Source organism: Nomascus leucogenys, chromosome 7b (genome assembly GCF_006542625.1).
Source record: "Nomascus leucogenys isolate Asia chromosome 7b, Asia_NLE_v1, whole genome shotgun sequence".
In the NCBI taxonomy this organism is placed as follows: Eukaryota; Metazoa; Chordata; class Mammalia; order Primates; family Hylobatidae; genus Nomascus; species Nomascus leucogenys.
This window is the reverse complement of record NC_044387.1, coordinates 34,719,341-34,743,438: the sequence shown is the minus strand read 5'-3', so window position 1 is coordinate 34,743,438 and position 24,098 is coordinate 34,719,341. Positions and strand designations below refer to the sequence as shown.

At 38.9% G+C, this 24,098-nt stretch overlaps 1 protein-coding gene across 1 annotated transcript in view; it reads right to left on the bottom strand.

The window, feature by feature from the left end:
• Positions 1-1,454: 1,454 nt before the first annotated feature.
• QRFPR (pyroglutamylated RFamide peptide receptor) overlaps positions 1,455-24,098 on the bottom strand; it is a 36,384-nt gene continuing 13,740 nt past the window's right edge. The window contains exons 2-6 of the mRNA XM_003271332.4: positions 13,802-13,960; positions 9,792-9,853; positions 5,188-5,423; positions 2,809-2,906; positions 1,455-2,101 (exon numbers count right to left, since the gene is read on the bottom strand). Of these exons, the coding sequence (XP_003271380.1) occupies positions 1,701-2,101; positions 2,809-2,906; positions 5,188-5,423; positions 9,792-9,853; positions 13,802-13,960 (956 nt within the window). The 3' untranslated portion in view covers positions 1,455-1,700. The remainder of the gene's footprint in view (positions 2,102-2,808; positions 2,907-5,187; positions 5,424-9,791; positions 9,854-13,801; positions 13,961-24,098) is intronic.

The following is a 24,098-nucleotide window of genomic DNA, read 5'->3' as shown; positions in this document are numbered from 1 at the left end:
TTTACCTGTAAAATGTCCTATAAGCTCTTAAGCTTCTCTTCTTTTCTATTACCTGGCTGGGAGAATAAGTGCTGGAAAACTGGAAGCAGAATAAACACTTTGGCTGTGAGGTTGTGGCTGGACTTTGGGAGTCTTGGCTGTTGAAAGGAAAATGACAGGGTGCTGTGATGGTGGCCTCTGTATCCATGACATTTGGGAACCAGAGAGAAGATTGAAGAGACAAGGACTGCACTTAAGGGAGGTTGGGGGAAGGAATATGGGTGGGGAACTCTATTGTTCTTCCTGACCTAGCTCTTGAGGGTCAGCCTTGGGCACAGTACAATTTCATGGGCTTGGAGTTGATTCACATCCTCATCTACTAACTACACAGAAAATTCTTTTTATCTAAGAAATCCCATCAGTGAAAATAAGGGGCTTAAAAAGATAACCCTATGAGATAGTTTTGTCTAAATATATCACAGAAATGAGGCTCCCCAAACTTTCTTCTTTTGATTAGAGAAACCAGTTACAACACAGGTATGAGGGGAAAGTTGGGCAGGGGTCGAGAAGAGTCTCGGAAAAGAGAACACAAAGGGGAGATGTGAGACATGGGGAGCTTATGCCTCAGAGCTTGAGGCTGCTTTAGAGTACAATGCGCTTGTCTGCTCATGCCTCATTTTATTCTGGCAGCAACTCCGTGAAGTGGAGGGCGTATCACCTCCAGTTTACATAGGAAAACATGAAGGCTTAAAAAGGCGACGTTACTTGCCAGTCATACAACAAGGCAGCAAGGTAACTGGCAGAACCATACAAAGCTCCAGTACAGGCATCTTCCTCTAAGTCTCATTCATCCGTCACTTGGCTGCTTCTCCCTTTGCTTTGACTTTATGATTGTGGCACAGACCTCATGTGCAAGAGACTGTATTACCTAATTTCAACAGTGCACTAAAAAATCACATTACAACATTGAACTATTAACTTAATTTTCAAGGAAGAAGATATTATTTTAAGTTATTGTCTTATTCAATCTAGCAATACATAGAAAGTCACATTACAGTGACTGTGTGGGAGAAAAACTGTTAGCTAAGAACCCTGATTTCTGTACAAGATTTTAAAAAATCCACTGAAATAATCTTAAAAGTATGGTTTACGAATTTTTCAAAAAAATTTTTTTTGAGGCGGGGAGTCTCACTCTTTCACCCAGGCTGGAGTGCAGTGGTGCAATCTTGGCTCACTGCAAGCTCTGCCTCCTGGGTTCACGCCATTCTCCTGCCTCAGCCTCTCGAGTAGCGGGGAATACAGGTGCCTGCCACCACACCTGGCTAATTATTTGTATTTTTAGTAGAGATGGGGTTTCACCATGTTAGCCAGGATGGTTTTGATCTCCTGACCTCGTGATCCGTCTGCCTTGGCCTCCCAAAGTGCTGGGATTGCAGGCGTGAGCCACCATAATGCCTGGCTTTCCATGTCACTTTTTTAAGGCTAGTCAAGTGAAGCAGTGGGAGTGAGAAGGAACACAGAAATCTGTTAAGTGGTTGTGATCAATTGGTTGTAAACTTCACTGCACTTGGACTAGCCTCATGTCATTTTTTAATGGAAACATGATTTGTTTTCTTCTTGTCATCATCTTAAGAATAAAAAAAGTATTTGACCTTTGCTCAAAATAATTTTCTCTTTGGGTTACAATCTGAAGGGCATTAATTATGAAGATATTGTTATAATTAATGCCCACTATCTAAAGTAGAATTCTCAGCCAGTTCAGACCTAAAGAGAGCAAGATGTTGTTTGAGCTTTTTCTTCTCCTCTGTCTGTTCACACAATTTGACTTCAGTGTTGCCATCACTGAATGCTTCTCCTTTGGTTTCCTCCACTGGATTCTCTCTGAGGGAAAACTTTGCTTTCTTCTGCATCATTGTAATTCCTGAATTTCCATGCCTTTGTACTGGAGAGAAGGTTTTGTTTACTATGCAATAACAAACTGCAGACAAAACATTTTTTTTGAAATTTTCATTCATAAATGCATAGACAATGGGATTACAGATGGAGTTGGAAAATCCAATAATTTGCACGATAGCAAAAATCATCTTGATTGTGACATCATCATACTCCTTTTCAAAATTACCTGAAATAAAGTAATATTTTAGAATGTACATTTATTTTAAGGAGTATAAAATAAAACTTCTGTTTGTCATCTGTCAAAGACTTACACTTGTACAAGTATCTAAAGGTGTGAAAAGTTCTCAAGATTGTTTTGGGAGAGGCATCTGATATCTGAATAAAAATAACCTTTGTGATGAGTCTTCACTTAGAGAATCTAGGCTTACAAGCATAGCCTGGTGTCCAGCATATAGTAGGGGGCTTATAGCATTGTAGCTTGATAACTCCAAGCTTCATGTAAACTGGAAGCAGCAGTAACCCTTCAAATGTTCACTTGCCTTACAGAAACAAAATCATACTGAGAACCACGGTAAGTCCTGGGTTATCAGAGAGAATATACTGCAGGTATATTCAAGTAAGGGTTCTAAATGGGAAATGCTCATAGGATGTCACTCCTTTCCCAAAGTTTAAATAGCCTAGGGAGAACAGAAAGGGTAACATGGAAGAGGAATCTCAAAGCTTTTATATTCTGTAATTATTAAAGATTTAGTCATAGTCATACATAATGACCTACCGCATAATGACCTTGTGATCTTGAAGACATGAAAGAAACATATGAAATGTTAGGTATTTGATTATCCAAGTGAACAGCGGCATATTTCAAAGATTCATTGTCTATTCTAGCAGGAAATGAATGAGAATGTCTATCAAATGAGAATGACAAGCACTCACTGTATTCAATCATCATATGGACAACATGGAATGGTGCCCAGCACACAGCAAAGAGAGCCACCACTGTCACCATCATAATGACAGCTCGTTTCTTCTTCCTAAACCCACAAGGAAACATTGTATTAGTTAACTTCTCCTTGGCAAATGTGCCAGCTTGAGAGCAAAGCTATTAAAGTCTGAGCCTAGTCCACTCAAACATAATTTTTAAATTAAGTTCATGATAGGTTATTTGTGGGCTGATTATCATCTTTTCCTATTGATATTACCCTCATATCATAAATGTCCTTTGAATGTCTGCTCATTATGGATCTGGAACTCTGCTACATGCATGACATGGATGATGTCATTAATTTTCCCAATAAGGCATTTGATAGATGCAGAAATCGAGACACACCGTAGGTTAATTAATTTGCAAAGTTGGATGGCTAGTAAAGGCTGTATCTTGGATGTGAATTTAGGAAGTCTAACTTCTGTGACTTCAATATGAAGCTCTTACTCACTTTATATTAAAGAGCATTCATGCCTGTGGTAGTAAAGTATCAATATTTATAAAATATGGGCCAGGTGCAGTGACTCACACCTGTAATCCCAGCTCTTTGGGAGGACAGGGCAGGTGAATTGTGTGAGTCCAGGAGTCCAACACCAGCCTAGGCAACATGGCAAAACCCCATCTCTACCAAAAAAAAAAATTATGAAATATGGGAAGCTCCAGCGATATAATTAAAATGGATATCTATATCTATATAAAATGGATATAATGGATATCTTGTGTTTTGTTTGTTTGTTTGTTTTTTGAGACAGGGTCTTACTCTGTTGCCCAGGCTGTAGAGGAGTGGTGCAATCGTGGCTCACTGAAGCCTCAACCTGGGCTCAAGTGATCCTCCCACCTCAGCCTCCCATGTAGCTGGGACCACAGGTGCATGCCACTACACCCAGCTAATTTTTAAATTCTTTGTAGAGAGGGGGTCTCACTTTGTTGCCCAGGCTGGTTTCAAACTCTTGGGCTCAAGCAATCCTCCAACCTCAGCCTCCCAAAGTGCTGGGATTCCAGGTGTGAGCCACCACACCCAGCCTGATATATCTTAACAATATGATTAACCAGGGCTTCAAACTAATTTTCTCCATGACTTCTGTAAAGAGGATTTACCTCTGCAAGAGCTCTACACATTTGCATGGTGCTTTACATTTATAAAAACTCATTATCTATTATTATTATTATTATTATTATTTTTGAGGTGGAGTCTTGCTCTGTCACCCAGACTAGAGTGCAGTGGTGTGATCTCGGCTCACTGCAACCTCCGTCTATCATGTTCAAGCAATTCTCCTGCCTCAGCCTCCCAAGTAGCTGGGATTACAGTCACCTGCCACCATGCCTGGCTAATTTTTGTATTTTTAGTAGAGACAGAGTTTCACCATGTTGGCCAGGCTGGTCTTGAACGCCTGACCTCAAGGGATCCACCCACCTTGGCCCCCCAAATTGCTGTGATTACAGGCGTGAGCCACTGCACCTGGTCCATTATCTCTTATTTCAACATGGCAGCTCTTTCTTTCAAGGAAGTGGGAGAAACCAACTTAACGATAGGTCCCAAGGTGCTGAACAGTCTAGAAGCCCCTGTACATTGAGAGGAAGGGTTTCTTTATTCAAACTGAGCACTAGAGCACTAGAGATCACTGCACACTTGGAGAGATGATAAAATCCCAGCGAATCATCAGACTCCTCCATTTAAGGCTTTTTTTGCTTTGTTTCTAATAGTCATTCAGTGTAGACTATTAAATAAATGATATGGACTACAAGTATCATAGCAGTAAGTCATGTTTTAAAATTTCTATTAATGAATAAATTCAGAAAGCAAAGCCCTTAGGTAAAAATAAATCAATAAGAATAATTTAAAATAAATAGCATGCTTCGGTTTCCAAGGGTTTTCATACAGATCAATCTCATGTCTTTTAGCATCATCCTTGGGTAGGATTAAGTAAGGATGGATGTTATGCTCCTTGTACATATGAGGGAAGCAGGGCCTTGGGAGTGAGACTGATGTATATCTTGTGGCTGGTGAGTGATAGAGAGAGTACCCATGGGACAACAGGGTTCTGACACTTGCCTACAGTCTTCCTACCACATCATGTATGTTCTAAATTCCAAGTCAGTTTCTACCTATAGCTGTTAACTTCCTAGTTGATTTGCGAGCTGGTAATCTTGTTGTTTCTTTCAGCCACATGTAAAACTTCAAGAGTTTAAAATCAATCCATGCCCTAAATTTGAATTACAAAGGATGCTTAGACTAAATTACCTAGAGGTTCTGAGAGCCCTGGCAACCATCCCTTCCAGCACAATTAATTAAAAATAATTTAAAGAGGTGAATATTTCATTAAACAGACCTGGCTATTTTGGACATTTCTTTTCCGTGAATAGTTCGAAGCACTGAACCATCCCCAACTCTTTTCTTTATCCAAAGTTCATAACCAATTTTACTGTACAGAATAAGCATCACCATAAGAGGCAGGAGGAAGAGGATGACAAGGATGAAGGTGGTGTAGATCTTCTGGTGCACAGGGCTGGTCCACTCTTCTAAGCAGCAGATGTGTTCCTTTTCATATAGGAAGTCATATTTGATCTTTATAACAAGAATAGTTCATTAAAAGAACCAGTAGTCAGCATCAAAAGAACAGAAATCAGCCAAGCATTATTGCAACACAACATTTTTTAAGTTCTTTCAAATTTGTCCCCAGCACGTATTTCAAATGAGATACATTTTTCGTTGTTCTTTTGTTGTGAAGCATAGTTTTTCCACTTCACTGCTTAAGTTCTTAAGAGTTTTATACCATCTTTTCTATTCTAAATGGAATTCAGGTCCGTAGCCTGTTTACTTTCATTTATTATCTTTCTCAACTTCTATTTCCACTAGTCACAAGTTTTCAATTGACTGAAAGAGCACTACATTTGCCAAAGTATATATTGAAAAATATTTTGCAATACATGCTAGGTAGTTTAATATTAAATTATTTTGCTTCTTCGATTGTTGAGATAGATTTTTGACAAGGCATGAGACATCTTTCTCTTTTTTTTTTTTTTTTTTTTTGAGACGGAGTCTCGCTCTGTCACTCAGGCTGGAGTGCAGTGGCGCAGTCTCGGCTCACTGCAAGCTCCGCCTCCCGGGTTCACGCCATTCTCCTGCCTCAGCCTCTCCAAGTAGCTGGGACTACAGGCGCCCGCCACCACGCCCGGCTAACTTTTTGTATTTTTAGTAGAGATGGGGTTTCACTGTGGTCTCGATCTCCTGACCTCGTGATCCGCCTGCCTCGGCCTCCCAAAGTGCTGGGATTACAAGCGTGAGCCACCGCGCCCGGCCGAGACATCTTTCAATTGAAAAGTACTGAAAGCCTTATTTTGTTACTGCTACTTCATATATAGCAATGATCAGATTGCTTGGAAAGAGATTTAAAGAGGCAGCTGGCAGCTTTTATCCTGAGATGAATGATAAATTGGGATTCAAACTATTGCCAATATACAAATATTCAGATTGTACCTGCTGGCTTATTCATACTATTTCTGGTAGACTCATCTTATAAGCTCAAAAGTATTATTAATAACAATAATAAATAATAGAGAGTGCTTTAAGGGCTAGTTCAAGAACAAACTAAATATTTAAAGCATATTCAAATGTCACTTTTTTGGGTAATAGGAATAAAAACGAGATAATTTATCAAAACTATTGTTATTTTAGTCACTGTGGAGCTGAATACTTGGGTCTCAGACATACTTCTGCTTACATTCCCAGCAAATTTTATCACCAATCTTCAACGTGAATTGAATGGGGGAAAGCAACTTTTTGGTTACTCATCAAAGGCAAGAAAATTCAAGTTCTGACCTAGGTGTTGCTTACAAATGCAACTAGGAATAACACTTACTGAAAAATAATCTCAAGATTCAAACTCTCTGGAAATAGGATGTTAAAATGAAATTCATTCTGACTCCATGAAAGCAAAGCATGCAAAGGCCAATGACCGGGGGGCATGGACTGACACATCTAAGAGCATGCTGGACTGGGAGTCTTGGATCAGGTTCACATAGCCCTAGGGACTATGGACTTCCTGAGTTCAGCAATGTCCTGACTATAGACTTCAGCAAAGACTTCCTGAGGGCATGCTCAGATGGTTTATATGGAAAATTTCAGATCTTTGATCTTCAATTTCAGATCTTCTATTTCCAAAAATACACTTCTCTAAAATTCCACTGCCTAATATTGTCCCCAAATTTGAAGCGTCACGCTGGGTCTACATTCCTACTTCCTTTTTCATAATCACCCTTCTCCCAACTTACAGAAATCACATCTCTCACCCAAACTGAATCTTACCACGGGGCACCAAAACAAGAGATAATTCAATGACTGATGTCAGTGAAGCCACATTGATCAAGGCATCATAAACACATGGCAGGGCTTTGTGCACTTCTCTCTCTTAAATATATTTCTATTCAGGGTAAAGCCTGGCAGAGAAAAAAAGGTATTTGACAGGTGTTGAGAAGTTGTGAATTCACATTTTTCATACAGTAAGGAGGCAGGAGCAATGGCAATTTTAACCATCTCACTGCTTCTATCACCTGAAAATTGACAAATACATCACTCATGAGAGAGAGCCCCGTACAAGTGAAGCAGGGAGTGGCAGTGAGAAACGCTGAAAGCAGGGTGCTTTGTATCATCCCTGTGATAAGTTCAGAACCCCTGCAAGCTCAGGACGATATTAGGCAGTGGAATTTTCGAGAAGTGTACGTTTGGGAATAGAAAATCTGAAATCGAAGAGTGAAGATCTGAAATTTTCCACAAAACCATCTGAGCATGCCCTCAGGAAGTCTTTGCTTGTCCTAATAGAATTTAGGAATGAGAAGGTGGCCATGGGATGCATATTAATACATTTGTTTAATCAGATGTTTTCCTGACAGGAAGCAACTTTGACTGGACTGATCTGTTTGACAGTGAGGACTGGCTTTGCCAATGACATGACATGCATTTTCTACAGACACAATTAATTATATATTTAAAAAATATTTAGAGTATTTTTTTTTTTTTTTTTTGAGATGGAGTCGTGCTCTGTCACCCAGGCTGGAGTGCAGTGGCGCGATCTCAGCTCACTGCAAGCTCCGCCTCCCGGGTTCACGCCATTCTCCTGCCTCAGCCTCTCCGAGTAGCTGGGACTACAGGCGCCCGCCACCACGCCCGGCTAATTTTTTTGTATTTTTAGTAGAGACGGAGTTTCACCGTGGTCTCGATCTCCTGACCTTGTGATCCGCCCGCCTCGGCTTCCCAAAGTGCTGGGATTACAAGCGTGAGCCACTGCACCCGGCCTAGAGTATTTTTTAAACATATAAAAATACTTTTTCTATATTAAATAAAACAAAATGCTTTTACTTGATTTAAAAGTGGACACATCTGTTTGTTTTCTATGGGCTAGAAATGGACCACACAATTTAGAACTAGAGTGAGTCATTATGAAAGGGCTCCACCAGTCTGGGCTTCACGCTGGAGATAAGGGCAGCATCCGCAGACAGGAGCTGACATGACCCCTTGCCAGCCGGCTGGAGGTCTCAGTGTTGTTATCTTTGAGAAGTCCTGAAGCAAACAATCAGTCACAGGCAATACCATCACACCTAGAGGGCACTGATTCCAGTGACATCTGCCCCCTTCCTCTCCCCATTTTTCTCATCAGCTTCTGACGAGAGAGAGGCAGCCAATTGTTGGGGGGGTGGGGGGGTGGGGGGTTGGGGGGTGGGTGGCGGGGAAAGGTGTGGGGCAGGGGAGAGAAAAAGAAACACAAGGAGAGGAAACAAAGAAGCTGACCATAACTCCTTCACATTTCTAGGCCTGAAAACTATTCACACTGAGGGAAGGGAAAAATTGTAAATTGATTAAATAAGAGTATAGATTTACGTAATTGTATTACTGGACAGCACAGTGTAATAACAGAACTCACACTATTCTTGTGAGTGAAAGTGACCAAAGAAATTTTATTATCTGACTGGAAGAGTTGCTCAAGATTTTTTCATTCATGATATTTCACCAAGAGGACTAAAAAAGTCCTTAGATGCATTTTTACAGGTAGCAAGGGACAAAATAAAATTACTTTCTGCTCTCACCTATGGAGTCCAGCTCATTCAATAAATTAGTTACATGAAGAAAAAATCGGGCTACTGTTTGAATGTTCTCTTATCTTGGACTCATTTGTTATCCTCGAGGATGACATGACATGGACAGTAAAGTTTCACATTTGCCTATCTCTATTTAAAAGGTACAAAGGGATAAATCATTTAAAACTTATCTTAGGGGGTATGTGAGCACCCCCCTACTATCTTTGAAAACTGCTGTCTGGGTAGATCACCTATGCAAGACATGTTAAAGTCCACCCTAACAGACAGGCTGGGCTGTCTGAAACCATCTCAGCACTCTCCTTCCTGTGAATCCCCAAGCGTGGCTGGGCCTGTCTGACAAAGGTGTGGGGAAAGGAGAGAGGTTGATTAAGATGATCTCCTGACATGTTTCCAATTAGAATTTCAATGTGTCAATGAATAGGAGGCAGGTAAGAAAGGATTTCTGAGAGTCAACTAACATAATTTATTACAATTTTTTTTATGTGACTTAAAAATCAAAGAAAAACCTAGAGCAATCATTCAACTCTTAAAATGTAACAAAACATTTGGGGACACTGGGAAAAGCATGCTCAGCTTGGAAGAAAATGTAGAAACTGACCTGTGTATTTTTCAAAAATTGTATTTTAAGCATTAGAGTCCTAACAATATATCAGGAAGAGCTAGATACAACAGAGAAAATGAACCTTAAAAAATCATTTTATTCCACTTGAAAGACCTCCACTGAAATAGCTGAGGTCATATAAATTTGCTGTATTGCTCCTGCAGGAAGGAAAATAATTACAATTAAGAGGGGTGAGAAAATAGTTCAACAATATGATTATCCATCTCAGCTGGAGTCTACCTCAAGTTGTTGTACGTGCCACATGGGTGATCCTACGATGACTGCCACCAGCCAGACCAGACCTGTAAAAGTGTTAAAGTCATCAGAGTATGATTCATTTGAGTAAAACACATTCACGCATAATTATCTAACCATCAAGATTCCCTATAGGAGGGCAGCTGTTCTCTGCCCTAGGGCAGTGCCATGGTCTCCCCCAAGGTTCATGCTTCCACTCTTTCACCATCCTCAAAACTGCTGCTGGAATAAACCTCCTAAAACAAGCTTTAAATGTTTAATAGTGTTTCACTGCCTACAAGATAAAACCCAGTTTCCTTAGAATGGCCCATGAGGTTCTCTACCATCTCAATTGCCTCTCTCTCCTCTTTCATTTCTGTCCATGCTCTTCACACCGCAGTCCTCTACTGCGGAGCCTGCAGTGCTGGTTTCAGTTTCCGTATCCCAGAATGCACTGTGCCACTCCCTGGCCACCCTATCCCAAGTGTCTATCTGTGGACTCATTTTCCAGGACTTGACTCAGAAATCACCTTCTCTAGGGAAACTTTGAAGGCCACTACTATTTCCAAATAAACTGACTACTAATCCCTTGTTGTCTCTACATGCCCTCTAGTGCAGTGTCTTCGTTGCCCTTACTCACTTATCAATTTCCTCCAAACTCCTTGAAAGCAAACACAATGCCATTTATTTTTGTGTTTTCTCAAATAAGAGTCCTGGGAAATTTCCTGGCCCTCTGTAGAAGCTGATCCATGTTTGTGGAATGGATGAATAACTTTTAAACATGACATAGACCACTCTCTGTCATCTCTTTTTAAAATCAAATGTACGTTTATCTTAAGCACCATAACATGGGCATCACATGTATACATATGTAACATACCTGCACGTTGTGGACATGTACCCTAAAACTTAAAGTATAAACAAACACTGATAACTTCAGAAACCAGAATGCTCTTTCCAAATTTCCTGTCTTCCACGAACTTGTTGAGAGGGATTGCTTTAATGATGTACTCTTAGAAAAGAAAAACAGGGATTAACTACCAAGAACAATTTCAACCCGTGTGTTTTAACAGACATGGAAGAGGACAGAACCAAGGGCCCCAACTTTGATTTGGGGGAAAAGTTTCCAGCTCGAACTCTGCTTGTTCTTTCTATATTGGGTGGAACGTTAAGAAAATAGTTTATTGCTTTGGGTTTCAATGACTCAATTAAGCCATAATTGGGGTTTATTATTTAAAAAACACATAATTTGGTGCTGCCTATAAAAATTCATCATGATCCAATGATACCTGGCAGCTGTAGGACTCACAAGTTTGTCTGTCTGGCTGTCTCTATTTCTCACTCTCTCTTTCTATTTTCTGTCTCCCTATTACCATACACATCTGTTCTATTTTAATCACATATAGTTATCTTATGTCCAATCATTTTTCTGGACTTTAGTACAAATTCTGGAGGAATTAAGTCTAATTTGCATAGCTCATTGCCTACCTTCCTGGATCCCTGGATGGTTCTGAGATAGAAAGGCTAGAGTTAGATGAACAATACTGACACAGTGACCACATCTGGGCAAGAAAGCCTAGAGGATCTAGGCCAAGCTTGTCCAATCTGCATGTGGCCTAGGAAGGCTCTGGATGTGGCCCAACACAAATTTGTAAACTTTTAAAAAATATTATGAGTTTTTTTTGCAATATATTTTTTAAGTCATCAGCAATCGTTAGTGTTAGTGTATTTTATGTGTAGCCCAAGGCAATTCTTTTTCTTCCAATATGGCCCAGGGAAGCCAAAAGATTGGACATCCCCTGTCGAGGTCTAGGCAATCTCAGCTGGAAGGAGGAATGGGGCGTGGCAGACAAACACTGACTGACAAGGCTGAGTGACAGTGTGACAAAGCTACAGGAGACATTAGACCACAGTTCACAAAAGTCCCCATGGCGAGATGAGTCTAGTTGATGTTAAAACCTTCTTGTTTCCTATGTCTGTTTTGAGTAGGAACAGCCTTGACTGCCTATCATCAACTATGCTTTGAGATGTTGTCACTCCCACTACTTCTCTTTCCTTTTAAATAACTCCCCTCCTCCATGTAATCCTTTCCTTACTCATTTTCCATCCCCACATGCTGTTTTCAGATGTTCTGATGTTGGAAGGATGTCAATTTTTTTTTTTTTTTTTTTTTTTGAGACAGTGTCTTGCTCTGTCGCCCAGGCTGGAGTGCAGTGGCGCGATCTCGGCTCACTGCAAGCTCCGCCTCCCGGGTTCACGCCATTCTCCTGCCTCAGCCTCTCCTAGTAGCTGTGACTACAGGCGCCCCCCACCACGCCTGGCTAATTTTTTGTATTTTTAGTAGAGACGGGGTTTCGCCGTGGTCTCGATCTCCTGACCTCGTGATCTGCCCGCCTCAGCCTCCCAAAGTGCTGGGATTACAAGCGTGAGCCACCACGCCTGGCCAGGATGTCAATTATTAAAAGCTCAGAAATCTCTGAATTCTTAGTAGGAAAGATATGACATAAAATTAAAACTAACTAACTAAAACTAACATCTTTCTCCCCTAATGATTCAGCTATTATTTTCAAGCTATTTAAAATGACTTTGGCATTGCAAAGCCTGCAGGGGTTCTTTCTGTAATTCCACAGCCCAATACTGGCTAAATTCTTACAGCAGAAATAAATGTTTACTCATTCTTCTCAAGTGAGATATTAGTAAAAATCGCTTTATTTGATTATCACATTAGTTGCTTGCTACACCTTTGATTATTTGCTATATTAAATTCAAACCACTGTGAAGCACACTAAGGTTTTAAATGGCTCAATTATAATTACTGAATAGAGAATTGCTTCCATTTTACTGTGTTAGACTTTAGGGCATTGCTTCAAATTTACCATTTATCATGAGGTATGTGTTCATTGTGACTTGCTGACTCAGGAACAATTACAGCAAGCTGATGATCCAGAAATGCCTAAAGCAAAAGTATGAAGTGGGTGGAATGTGCCTTTGCCAGGCATCCCCAGCACTCAGAACCCACTGTTCTCATGTACCCTGTCACTTTCTACCCTTGTGTACTCACCATAAGGGCAGAAACCCTGTTCTCCACTTTTCTAAAAACAAATTTCCTGCTCCCTATCATTATCAACCTGCCTGGCCAGGTGCAGTGGCTCACACCTGTAATCCTAGTACATTGGGAGGCCAAGGAGTACAAGGAGAGGCCAAGGGGGAATGGCTTGAGCCCAGGAGTTCAAGACCAGCCTGGGAAACATAGAGAGACCCCGATCCTACCAAAAATAAAAAAAATTAGCTGGGTATGGTGGTGGGCACCTGTGGTCCCAGCTACTTGGGAGGCTGAGGTGGGAGGATCATTTGAGCTTGGGAGGCTGAGGCTGCAGTGAGTTGTGATCACACCACTGCACTCCAGCCTGGGCTACAGAATGAGACCCTGTCTAAAAAAGAAAAAAAAAATCGACCTGCCCTTGTTAGCTTAGCTTGGAGTCTTCTCATCTCAAGATGATAATTCCCAGCTGGGCATAGTGGCGCATGCCTGTAATCACAGCCCAGACATTTGAGACCAGCCTGGGCAATGTAGCTGACACTCTGTCTCAAAAAAAAAAAAAAAAAAAGACAGTTCTCAATCTAATGAATGTTAATGTGGCAATGCCACTGATAGGTTATCTTAGATTAGCTGAACGTGGTGCTTAAACATTTAAGATGTAAACTGATAAAGTATACCTAAAATGATACATTTTCAGTGCTGAGGTCAGCCTAAAAGAGAGACGGTGTGGAGATGAAGGCAAACAGGGAAAGCACTGAAACTCTCAAATTATATTCCAATGCCTACAAGTTATCTTATCTGAGTAGATAAGAAGCTACCCTTCTAGTTTAAAATTAGTTAAATTTATATTCCAATGCCTACAAGTTATTCTTATCTGAGTAGATAAGAAGCTACTCTTCTAGTTTAAAAATATGGTTCCCTATTCTGTAATGAAGAATGTCATTCACACTGCCATTGGCACATCCAGTGGCCTCACCTAGCATTGTGAAAGCCCTTCGGTTGGTGTATTGCCACTTCATTTTAAAAGGATGCACAAGTCCCTGGTGCCTTTCCACAGCAATGCAGGTCATAGTGAGGATTTCTGTCACAACAGCGGTAGACTGGACAAATGGCACCATCTTGCAAATGAAAGCACCTGCAGTAAGGAAATAGGACAAATCATACATCAAAACAAAAAGAATAAAGGTTTCATATGTGTCTTTGTAATTATCACAATCAGTCCATTCTGAGCCTCTGCCAAAAAGTTTGATAATTGTAATTACACTATAGACACAAAATAATTGAAAAACATTGCATTGGCTTATCTTTCTCCCTCTAACTGAATTTTACATTCCTAAATGCTATGCAATTATGTATAATAAGACAATGAAAGGACAAATCAGTATCTAGCCATAGAAACAGTGGAAAAAAAGCAATATGACCTTTGCTTGGGGAAGAGCAAAGTCATTGTAAACTGGCCTCCTGGGCTCTACACTACAGAGTAATCTTTGATTCTCTCTTTTCTTTTGGCTTCCTGTCAAATCACAACAAAGAATAGTTCTCATCAAAGACTCCCATATTTCTTCTTTTATCATTTATTTTCCTTTGACTCCCTGTCTAAGACTTTATATATGTATAACACCATTACACTCCAAACTGATTTTACTTTCTCTAATGCAACGGTCTCAAAGTGGTGGCCACTAGGCAAGTTTTAGCCTGAAAACGTGCTTTATTTGGTTACATAATAGTTTAAAATATTTGAATGTATTGCCAGTCTTTTAAAATATTTATACTATCTGTCTGGCCTCTTTACCATTTGGATTTGTGAGTCTTGGTCTGGCACTTCTGGTTTTGAACCCATGCTGCTTGCTGCTACCAAATTCATCGTTCCCAGCTACGAGAGAATCATAAACTCAGGGAATATGAAGTTGGAAGACTCATCAGGGGTTATCTAGTTCTAGTTTATACCAAAAGCAGAAATACTCTCTTCAACTTCTCTCCGAAATGTTCTGCCAAGCGCTGCTTAAATACAGGTTGAGCATCTCTAATCCCAAAATCTGAAATCTGAAATGATCTAAAACCCAAAGCTTTTCTGAGTGCTGATATGATGCCACAAGTAGAAAATTCCACATCTTCCCTTATGTGATAAGTCACAGTCAAAACACACAAAATTATTTAATATATTGTATATAACTACCTTAAGGCTATGCATGTAAGGTATATAAGAAGCATAAATGAATTTCATGTGTAGACTTCGGTCTCATTGCCAAGATACCTCATTATGTCTGTACAAATATTTCAACATCCCAAAAAATCTGAAATCTGAAACACCTCTGGTCTCAAGCATTTCAGAGAAGGAATACTCCATGGGAATACTCCTTGCTTTCACAGCCCCGCTTCAGGTCTTTGCATGGCTTTTCCTGCTCCTCAGAATGCTGTTCCCTGAGATCACTCCCCCACATCCTTCCCTGACGTCTGCTCAAATGTCACTGTGATGGTTAAAGCTATGTGTCCAGTTGACTGGCTTAAGGAATACCCAGATAGCTGGCAAAACGTACTTCTGGATATGCCTGCGAGGGTGTTTCCAAAAGAGATGGGCATTTGAATCAGTAGATGAGAGGAGAAGATCCTCGCTTCCTAGTGTGGTTGGGCAGCATCCAATCCACTGAAGGTGCAAATAGAACACAAAGGCACAGGAAGGATGAATTTGCTCTCTGCTGAAACTGGAACTGGCACCTTCTCCTGCCCTTTGACATCAATGCTCCTGGTTCCCACGCCTTCTGACTCAGACAGGGACCTACACCAACAGGTCCCTGGGTTCTCAGGCCTGCAAGCTTGAACTGGATCTCCACCACTGGCTTTCCTGGGCATCTAGGTGGCAGATAGTGGATCATGGAACTTCCCAGTGTCTGCAATTGAGTGAGCCAATCCCTCATAATTAATCTCTCCTAAATATCTCTAAATATCTTATTGGTTCTGTTTCTTTGTAGAACCCTGACTAATACAGTCACCTTCTCAATGAGGCTGACCTACTCTAACAATCATATTTGTAATTGAGCCTGTCCCATTCCCTATCTTCTCTCATTCCTCATCTCTTTTATTCTACTATTTTCCCATTCTCTTTCACATGTTAACATACTGATATATAATATATATGCTGCTAATTTGTTTTTTATTTTTATTATTTTATTACTGTTTTATTATTTACCCCTACTAAAATATAGATAATGCCAGAGCAATAATTTTTGTCTATTTTTTTCACTGATGTATTCCCAGCTTTAAGAATGGCAATACGGTAGGCCATTAATAAATATTCACTGAATTGAAAAGAACAAATGAGTAGGAGGCTCGTCACTCCTAAAGGCATCCTGCTCTATTTTAGAGAGGCCCTAATTGGAAAAAGTGCTTTTAAATTCCACTTATTCCCAGCTTTGTTCTCAGAGTCTCAGAACCAACCAACTATCTTTTCCAAACAGTGGCTCCACATGTATTTGACAGAAGCCTTCATGTCACTCCTGTCTTTCTTAGTTGTCTCAGCTGTTTCTCATTTGCTATGCTTTTCAGAGCTTTCAAAAAGGTGAATGGAGAAGGGAACCCCCATGGACGATGGCCATGCACCAGGCAGAAGGGAACTCACCAATGTTCAGGATATGACTTGGCCAAGGCAGAAACTGTGGGACTGTATTGGCTCCCCAAGTCTGGACACCCTCTTCTGTGACTGAAACTGATGCTTATATCAGCCTTCTGTGCTAGACTTTTCAAATGGCTGGCTTCTGTTGAACTTGAAATCAACTTGAAATGAATTGGATCATGTTAATAGACATTTTGTTAACCCAAGACTTCCTTACCTCCTATCCTATCCCTAAGGGGAAAAATGTACTTAGATATCACTCTAGATACTCCCTTCCCAATCCTTTTTGGGGGCTCCAAATGGCAACCCAAGAACTATCCTCACTCACTTCTATTCCTTGTCACAGTTTCCCAAAACAAAATCCTGTTTAAACTTAAGGCCTTCTTTTGTTTAGAAAGATGGTTTAGATGCCAATGGTGGGAATTGACTTTCAATGTTAATAAATTCCACTGTGTTTGAATAGTTACTATACTTGAATAAATGAGTTTACCTCAAATCCTGGTTTGGATGTGATACTTGAATAAATGAATATGGGTATAAATTATTAATCTGCAAATTTATCCTAGGTTTTTTCTCTTTTCTTGCAAATTTAATCAAAACTTTTTCTATTGAGAAGAACCTTGTACTTTTTAACATTTTATAAACAATTTGGTTGAAAGGAAATATATTTTAAATACAACTATCCAAACAAAAGAGAATTTTTGCTGCATTCATTTTAGTGTTATCTCATTATAGTGTTATCCATCCCGAATATATTCAGTTTGTGTATTATAGCACAGGATGTCTGTCAATTGATTCATTGATATTAGTATACACTCTGATTCTGCTTTATCTGATCTCTTAGCCACTCTGAGCCTCAATTTCATTATTTGAAATAAGGGATTAATAATACCCATCTGTCATAGGACTGATGTATTTCATAAAGTGACATAAATACCTAATACTGGATACATTCTTTAATAAATGGCAGCTCTTTCATCATTGAGCAGCCCTATTAAAAGAATTAAGGTAAATATGATGTACTTGGGGCTGACATGTTCTTTGTGGATAAACTGACCATTAAAGAACACCTAATCTAATAACCTTATTTCCCAGAGAAAGACACTGCAGTTCAAAGAAGTTAAATGATGTGCTCAGGTCCACACAGCTATTTATTGACAGAATGAGTCCAGGTTGTCAGACTCCAGTTCCTTCCGTTACGTCACCCTCACTTATTGTGCCCATGCTATGTGGCAGTTTTCTTGTCTACCTGCTCATAAATCATCTGTTTAATAACCCACCTGTGAATTTTGCACCAAGCTGTAGTATAATCTGTCATCTTACTGTTTTAATAAATTTGGAACAGCATTTGCCCTATTCATTACTTCTGACATTTCTCCAACCAGCTCTCTAAGAAATTACTGAGAGTGTTTCCTTGATCACATTTCCAAGTTTCTTCAATGTTCTGTCATGTAATTTATCTAGGATGTAGATTTGAGTTCTTTTAAAAATAGGTACATGCTCTTTTGCTATCTACTTACTTACCGTGGGTATTTATTTGCATTCTAACCATCTTTGCCCTTTTTAATTGAAAGAGCACTTTTCAAGGCCTAGAAAACTAAAACAAAATAAACATTGAAGACTTCTGGTTTTCCTCTGCCCTTCATTAAGCCTATCATCAACCCTCCCTTTCTTTTTCAGCTTCTTGTTCTGGTAATCTCTCTGTTAGCTCTTCAGTCAGCTTATTCTACCCTTTATCTTTCCCAATGTGAATTGTATGGGTCTAAATTATTTGTAAGAATGCATCTTTTGTGACATTTCTTCCCATAAATATGGTAATTTTAAACTGGGATAATCCTACATTCCCTGCATAGCGACTGTTTACTTGGGATAGCCTTCCTTTTTTTCCTTACAGGACAATTAGATGTTAGTATCACAGTTGTGCTTCTTAAAGTCGGCCTGGAATGGATATATCTCATATTTTGATTTTCCAGCATCCACCTCATTTCTCCAAATGGCAACACAATTTCATTTTAGAACATTAACTCTCCTCCACTGTGGGCAGGTTAGGTAAGAGCTCCTACTTAGGAGGACAAAGGAGTAATAGGTGAGATCCTCTCTAGTGTTGAAAGGTTGAATACAGATGGAAGAGAGGTTTGGGGTGGTGTGGTCATGTGCTCACCAGATCATAAGTGCTAATAGGTCACTGCTGAGTTATGGCTGCTGACCTCTGAGCTCCCTTGGTCGCTTTCTGTTGTAGGTGCATTCCTTCAGCTTCATGCTGATCCTGTGAGCCTTCAACATCCTTCCAATACATTCTCTTCTCTTAAGTTACTTAGCTGTCAACTGTTGCTTGCAACGAAGTAGACTTATTTGATATACTTCTCTTTTGCTACCTTATTCTCTGGAAGGTAGATTTTTAAAAAATGTAGTGTACTATGGGCTATGTTCTCTCTGTGTGTACCGTTAACTCTAAGATTAGACAGTCCCCAGTCCTACTACTACAGTTTGCCTCCACTGCTGCTTCCATTTCTATGTCTGACTCTTGGGATAGAAGCTACAATTATTTTATTTTGCCTACTGGATTAGGAACAATCGCTTTGGTGTAATATCTACTGCCTTCCATTCTCAACTTTAACTCATTTATACAACTCTATTGCCCAAAACATGGACCTTTTGCTCTCACTGAGAACGGTGTTCACTCTCCTATCCACTTAGCCACCACCACACAGAGCAAGTCTTAATTCAAAGAGAAACAAGACTACATTATTTCTAAACATGATGCTTGAAAATTGAAAACAGTTTGGGCAGTGTTTGTATTCACTTTAGTGTGTAACAGTGACTTTAAAAAGGATCTGAATGGAAAGGACAGAATGAAAAAAAACAGCGTCTTTAACTGTAGAGAATATTTAAAACATTATTAATTTAGAAAATAGTATAATGAGGTATAATTGCATGAAAGTATCTAATGATAATAACTACTCTGTGAATAATTTGTTCCAAGGTTGTTGAAAAACAATGTGAATAGACACATTGCAGTTTCATAAAGGAAAGGTTACTTGATGCAACCACTATTTGAAATAATGGTCTAACAGATTATAAAACAATCTGGCATGTAATTATCTTAATTTCATGTGCCAAATAAACAAATCATATTCAAACAGTCTATGCGCCCTTGTCCCAATACAACCTGTAGGGTCCATAGGCACAGACCTGGGGATGGAGCTCTAGCCAGAGACCATGTCCTTCTCTTCCCAGCACTTCCCTGCCCCTCTTCCTGTATCATTAATAAATAGAAATGTGATTGTGTCTTTATCTTATATGCTGTGACCTTGCTGAACTCACTTATTACCTCTAGGAGTTTTTGTAGATTCTTTGGAATTTTCTACATAGAAAATAATGTCATCTGCAAATATACTTTTACTTCTTCCTTTATAATCCGCATATGTCTTACTTATCGTCCTTGTTTCTCTTAGTGGTTTTCCTTTGAGTGCAATTTTGCATAAGAGTGACGAGAATCAGACATCTTTGCGTTGTTCTCAATCTTAGAAGAAAAACATTCAGTCTTTCACCATAAAATATGATGTTAGCTGTAGGTTTCTTGTAATGCTCTTATCAAATTGAGAAATCTCCTCTGTATTACTAACTTGCTGAGAATTTTTGTCATGGATGGGTGTTGAAATTTGTCAAGTGTTTTCTTTGTTAATTGGTGTAATCATATGATTTTTTTCTTCTTTAGCTTGATGGATATGGTAGATTACACTGATTTTGGAATTTGAGCCAGCCTTGCATACTTGGAATAAATCCTACTTCGCCATGATGTATAATCCTTTTTATACATTGTTGGATTCTGTCTGGTATTATATTGATATTTTGTGTGCCCATGTTCATAAGAGCTATTCGTTTGCAGCTTTCTTTCTATTGAACTGTCTTTCTCTGGTTTAAGTGTCAGGGTAATGAAGGCCTCATAAAGTAAGTTGGGAACTATTTCTTCCAATTCTGTTTTCCGGAAGAATTTGTGTAAAATTGGTTAATTCTTTTTTAAATGGCAAAATTCTCCATTGAAATCACCTGGGCTTGGAGACTTCTTTCATGAGAGCTTTTCAATTATAAATTCAATTTTTTTATTTCTTACATTAAAAAAATTTTTATCAAAGAATTATGAGCATGGGGTTTAAAATCAGAAGGGCTACAATAAAAAAGAATAGGTGTCTGCCTATTTCCCATAAACAACTTGTTTTTAATTCTACTGCTGGGGGCACTACCATCTCTAAATAAATTGTCTTATACAGCTTTTCTTTTGATTTATTGATTTCAGATGATATATATAGATTACCTTCTTGGGTAGATGGGCTATTGGTTCACTTTTGTCATTTCCCACTGTTGCTTTTCTTACAGTTATAACACTGTCTTCAATAACTTATTTGGAAAGGTTTTAGGGGATGTATTTCTTAAATTCTAGCATGTAGTTTCTTCTACTTTGACGCTTAAAGTAATATATTAACTCCTTCTTCATTAGTCTATTAACTTCCAACAGTTTGTCTTGCCCCCCACTCGTGAGATGATACCTCATCTCAGTACCTCTCTCTTCCCATTTTCACATTCTTCTTTCTCCAAATGTCTTTTATCTATAACTTTACATTTACTCTGTCAAGACTGATAGCTTTTCATTCTGTTCCACAAGATACTAAGTATTCTTCCCTTGGCCTACTTTTTAATTATAAAAGATTAAAACCATAAACAGCATTTTAATTACCATGACTGATATTAACTACAAAGCCAATGTGTATATTTTAAATACATCTCCCTTTCAGTGACTTTATAGTCACAATCCTTGTGAATATACTTATTTCTCTAAAGCATACTGTATTTTAATCTGCTTTTTATATGGACATAACTTTTTTTTTGGATAGAGTATTTTTATTTAATTTTTCCTGGAGTTTTGGGTTGTATTTCTTTTTTCTAGTTGGAAGAAGAAGATATATCTTCTTCACCACAGTATAGTAGTTTAGAGTATAGGCTCTAGAATTGGGCTGTCTGAGTTTGAATCATGGGTCCATCACTTGCTAACTGTGACCTAAGGCAAATTATCTTACTTCACTGTGTCTTGGGTTTTCTTATCTATAAAATGTAGATGATAATAACAGTACTTCCCTCATAGGACTCTTAAAGGATTAATGAGAAAATAAGCCTACTGTGTTTAGGCCAGTGTCTAGTACTATGTGGAAATGCATTAGCTATTCTTATTATCATCATCATCATTTTTACTATTACATCTCAACTTTTAACATCACATATATACTGCTTGGAATCAATTCCAGTGTTTGTTCTTTTAAGACTTCCTTCTAGAAGACCACTGACTTCCAATTTTGATGACTGCAGTTTGTGTTTTGCTTTGCTTTGTTTTTAATGACTGCTCTACAGCTGTCATCACAAACAACCCCATCAAAAAGTGGGCAAAGGACATGAACAGACACTTCTCAAAAGAAGACATTTATGCAGCCAAAAAACACATGAAGAAATGCTCATCATCACTGGCCATCAGAGAAATGCAAATCAAAACCACAGTGAGATACCATCTCACACCAGTTAGAATGGCCATCATTAAAAAATCAGGAAACAACAGGTGCTGGAGAGGATGTGGAGAAATAGGAACACTTTGACACTGTTGGTGGGACTGTAAACTAGTTCAACCATTGTGGAAGTCAGTGTGGCGATTCCTCAGGGATCTAGAACTAGAAATACCATTTGACCCAGCCATCCCATTACTGGGTATATACCAAAGGACTATAAATCATGCTGCTATAAAGACACATGCACATGTAAGTTTATTGCGGCACTATTCACAATAGCAAAGAGTTGGAACCAACCCAAATGTCCAACAATGATAGACTGGATTAAGAAAATGTGGCACATATACACCATGGAATACTATGCAGCCATAAAAAATGATGAGTTCATGTCCTTTGTAGGGACATGGATGAAACTGGAAATCATCATTCTCAGTAAACTATCGCAAGGACAAAAAACCAAACACCGCATGTTCTCACTCATAGGTGGGAATTGAACAATGAGAACTCATGGACACAGGAAGGGGAACATCACACTCCAGGGACTGTTGTGGGGTGGGGGGAGGGGGGAGGGACAGCATTAGGAGATATACCTAATGCTAAATGATGAGTTAATGGGTGCAGCACACCAACATGGCACATGTATACATATGTAACAAACCTGCACGTTGTGCACATGTACCCTAAAACTTAAAAGTATAATAATAAAAAAAAAATAAAAAATCATCATTGACAAGGGGAACTGAAATTGAATCACTGGCCTAATTTTTTAAAAGTTATTTTTAATTATAATGAATACATAATGGTTATACATATTTATCAAGTACATGTGATGTTTTGATACAGGCATACAATATATAATGATCAAATCATGGTCACTGGGGTATTCATCACCTCAAGCATTTATCATTTTTTTGTGTTAGGAACATTCCAATTCCACTCTTTTAGTTATTTTAAAATATACAATAAATTATTGTTAAATATAGTCACCCTATTGTGCTACCAAATACTACATTTTATTCATTCTATTTGTGTTTTTGTATCCATTAACCATCCCCTCTTTACTACCCTTTCACACTACCCTTCCTCTGGTAACTATCATTCTACTCTACCTCCAAAAGTTCATTTTTTTTCTTTAGTTCCCACATACGAGTGAGAACATGTGACATTTGTCTTTCTGTGCCTGCCATATTTCACTCAACGTAGCCCTAGGCAGAAATAATATATAAGATGATAGTGATTCTTCCGCTCAGCCATCACTTACACGTTTTAGTATAATCTAATGTAAAATGGTTTGTCTTTGTCATAGGCTCACCTACATACAGACATTACAAGATGGTTAAAAACTTAGTACTTTCTTAGAAGCTAACCACAGGTAAATCATTTTTTCAATTAGTTGTGTTCCTTATAAATTGCAAACATCGATTCTTCCAGTTTAGTATCCCAATTCTGAGAGTTGGCTAGAACAAAGCATTATCACTTTGATGGACCAGGATTATGGTACTGCTGAGTTCTGATGAGTTTAATTTTTTTTTAGGTCAACTGTGCGTGCCTGGTTCCCCTGGGTAGCCTGACTCCCCTGACGGTAGTAGTTTTGACCATGATCATCTCACACACACAGGTATCCAAAATTTTTACTACAGAAATGCTCTTTGATATTTTCTGTTCTACTGTATTTCCACTTTGTAAAACCGCTAATACTGACTCACCAAATGACTTCATGACTCATTCATGGTTTGCAACTCCTGCTTTGAAATTCACTGCCTCAGTAGTGTTGTCTCTGCTACAAAATGAAGCTCAAACTCCTTGACACAGCACTAGAAAGCTCTTCAGAATCTGCATCTTCCCTTTCTTTCCAACTTCATTTCTCACCACATCCCCTCTGAATGCCAAACTCCAGGCATACAGAACTATTCACATTTTCCAAAAAGCTTGTTGTCTCTCCCCAAGAACCTTCCACAACATACACCGTATGCTGTTCACCCTTGCATCCCTAGTTCAACATAGTGCCTAGCATGTATTAGGCATTTAATAAATGTTAGTTAAATGAGTAAGTGAATGATGAAATGAACAAATGAAAAAAATGCTATGAAAATCTATTCAGAAGAATGTAC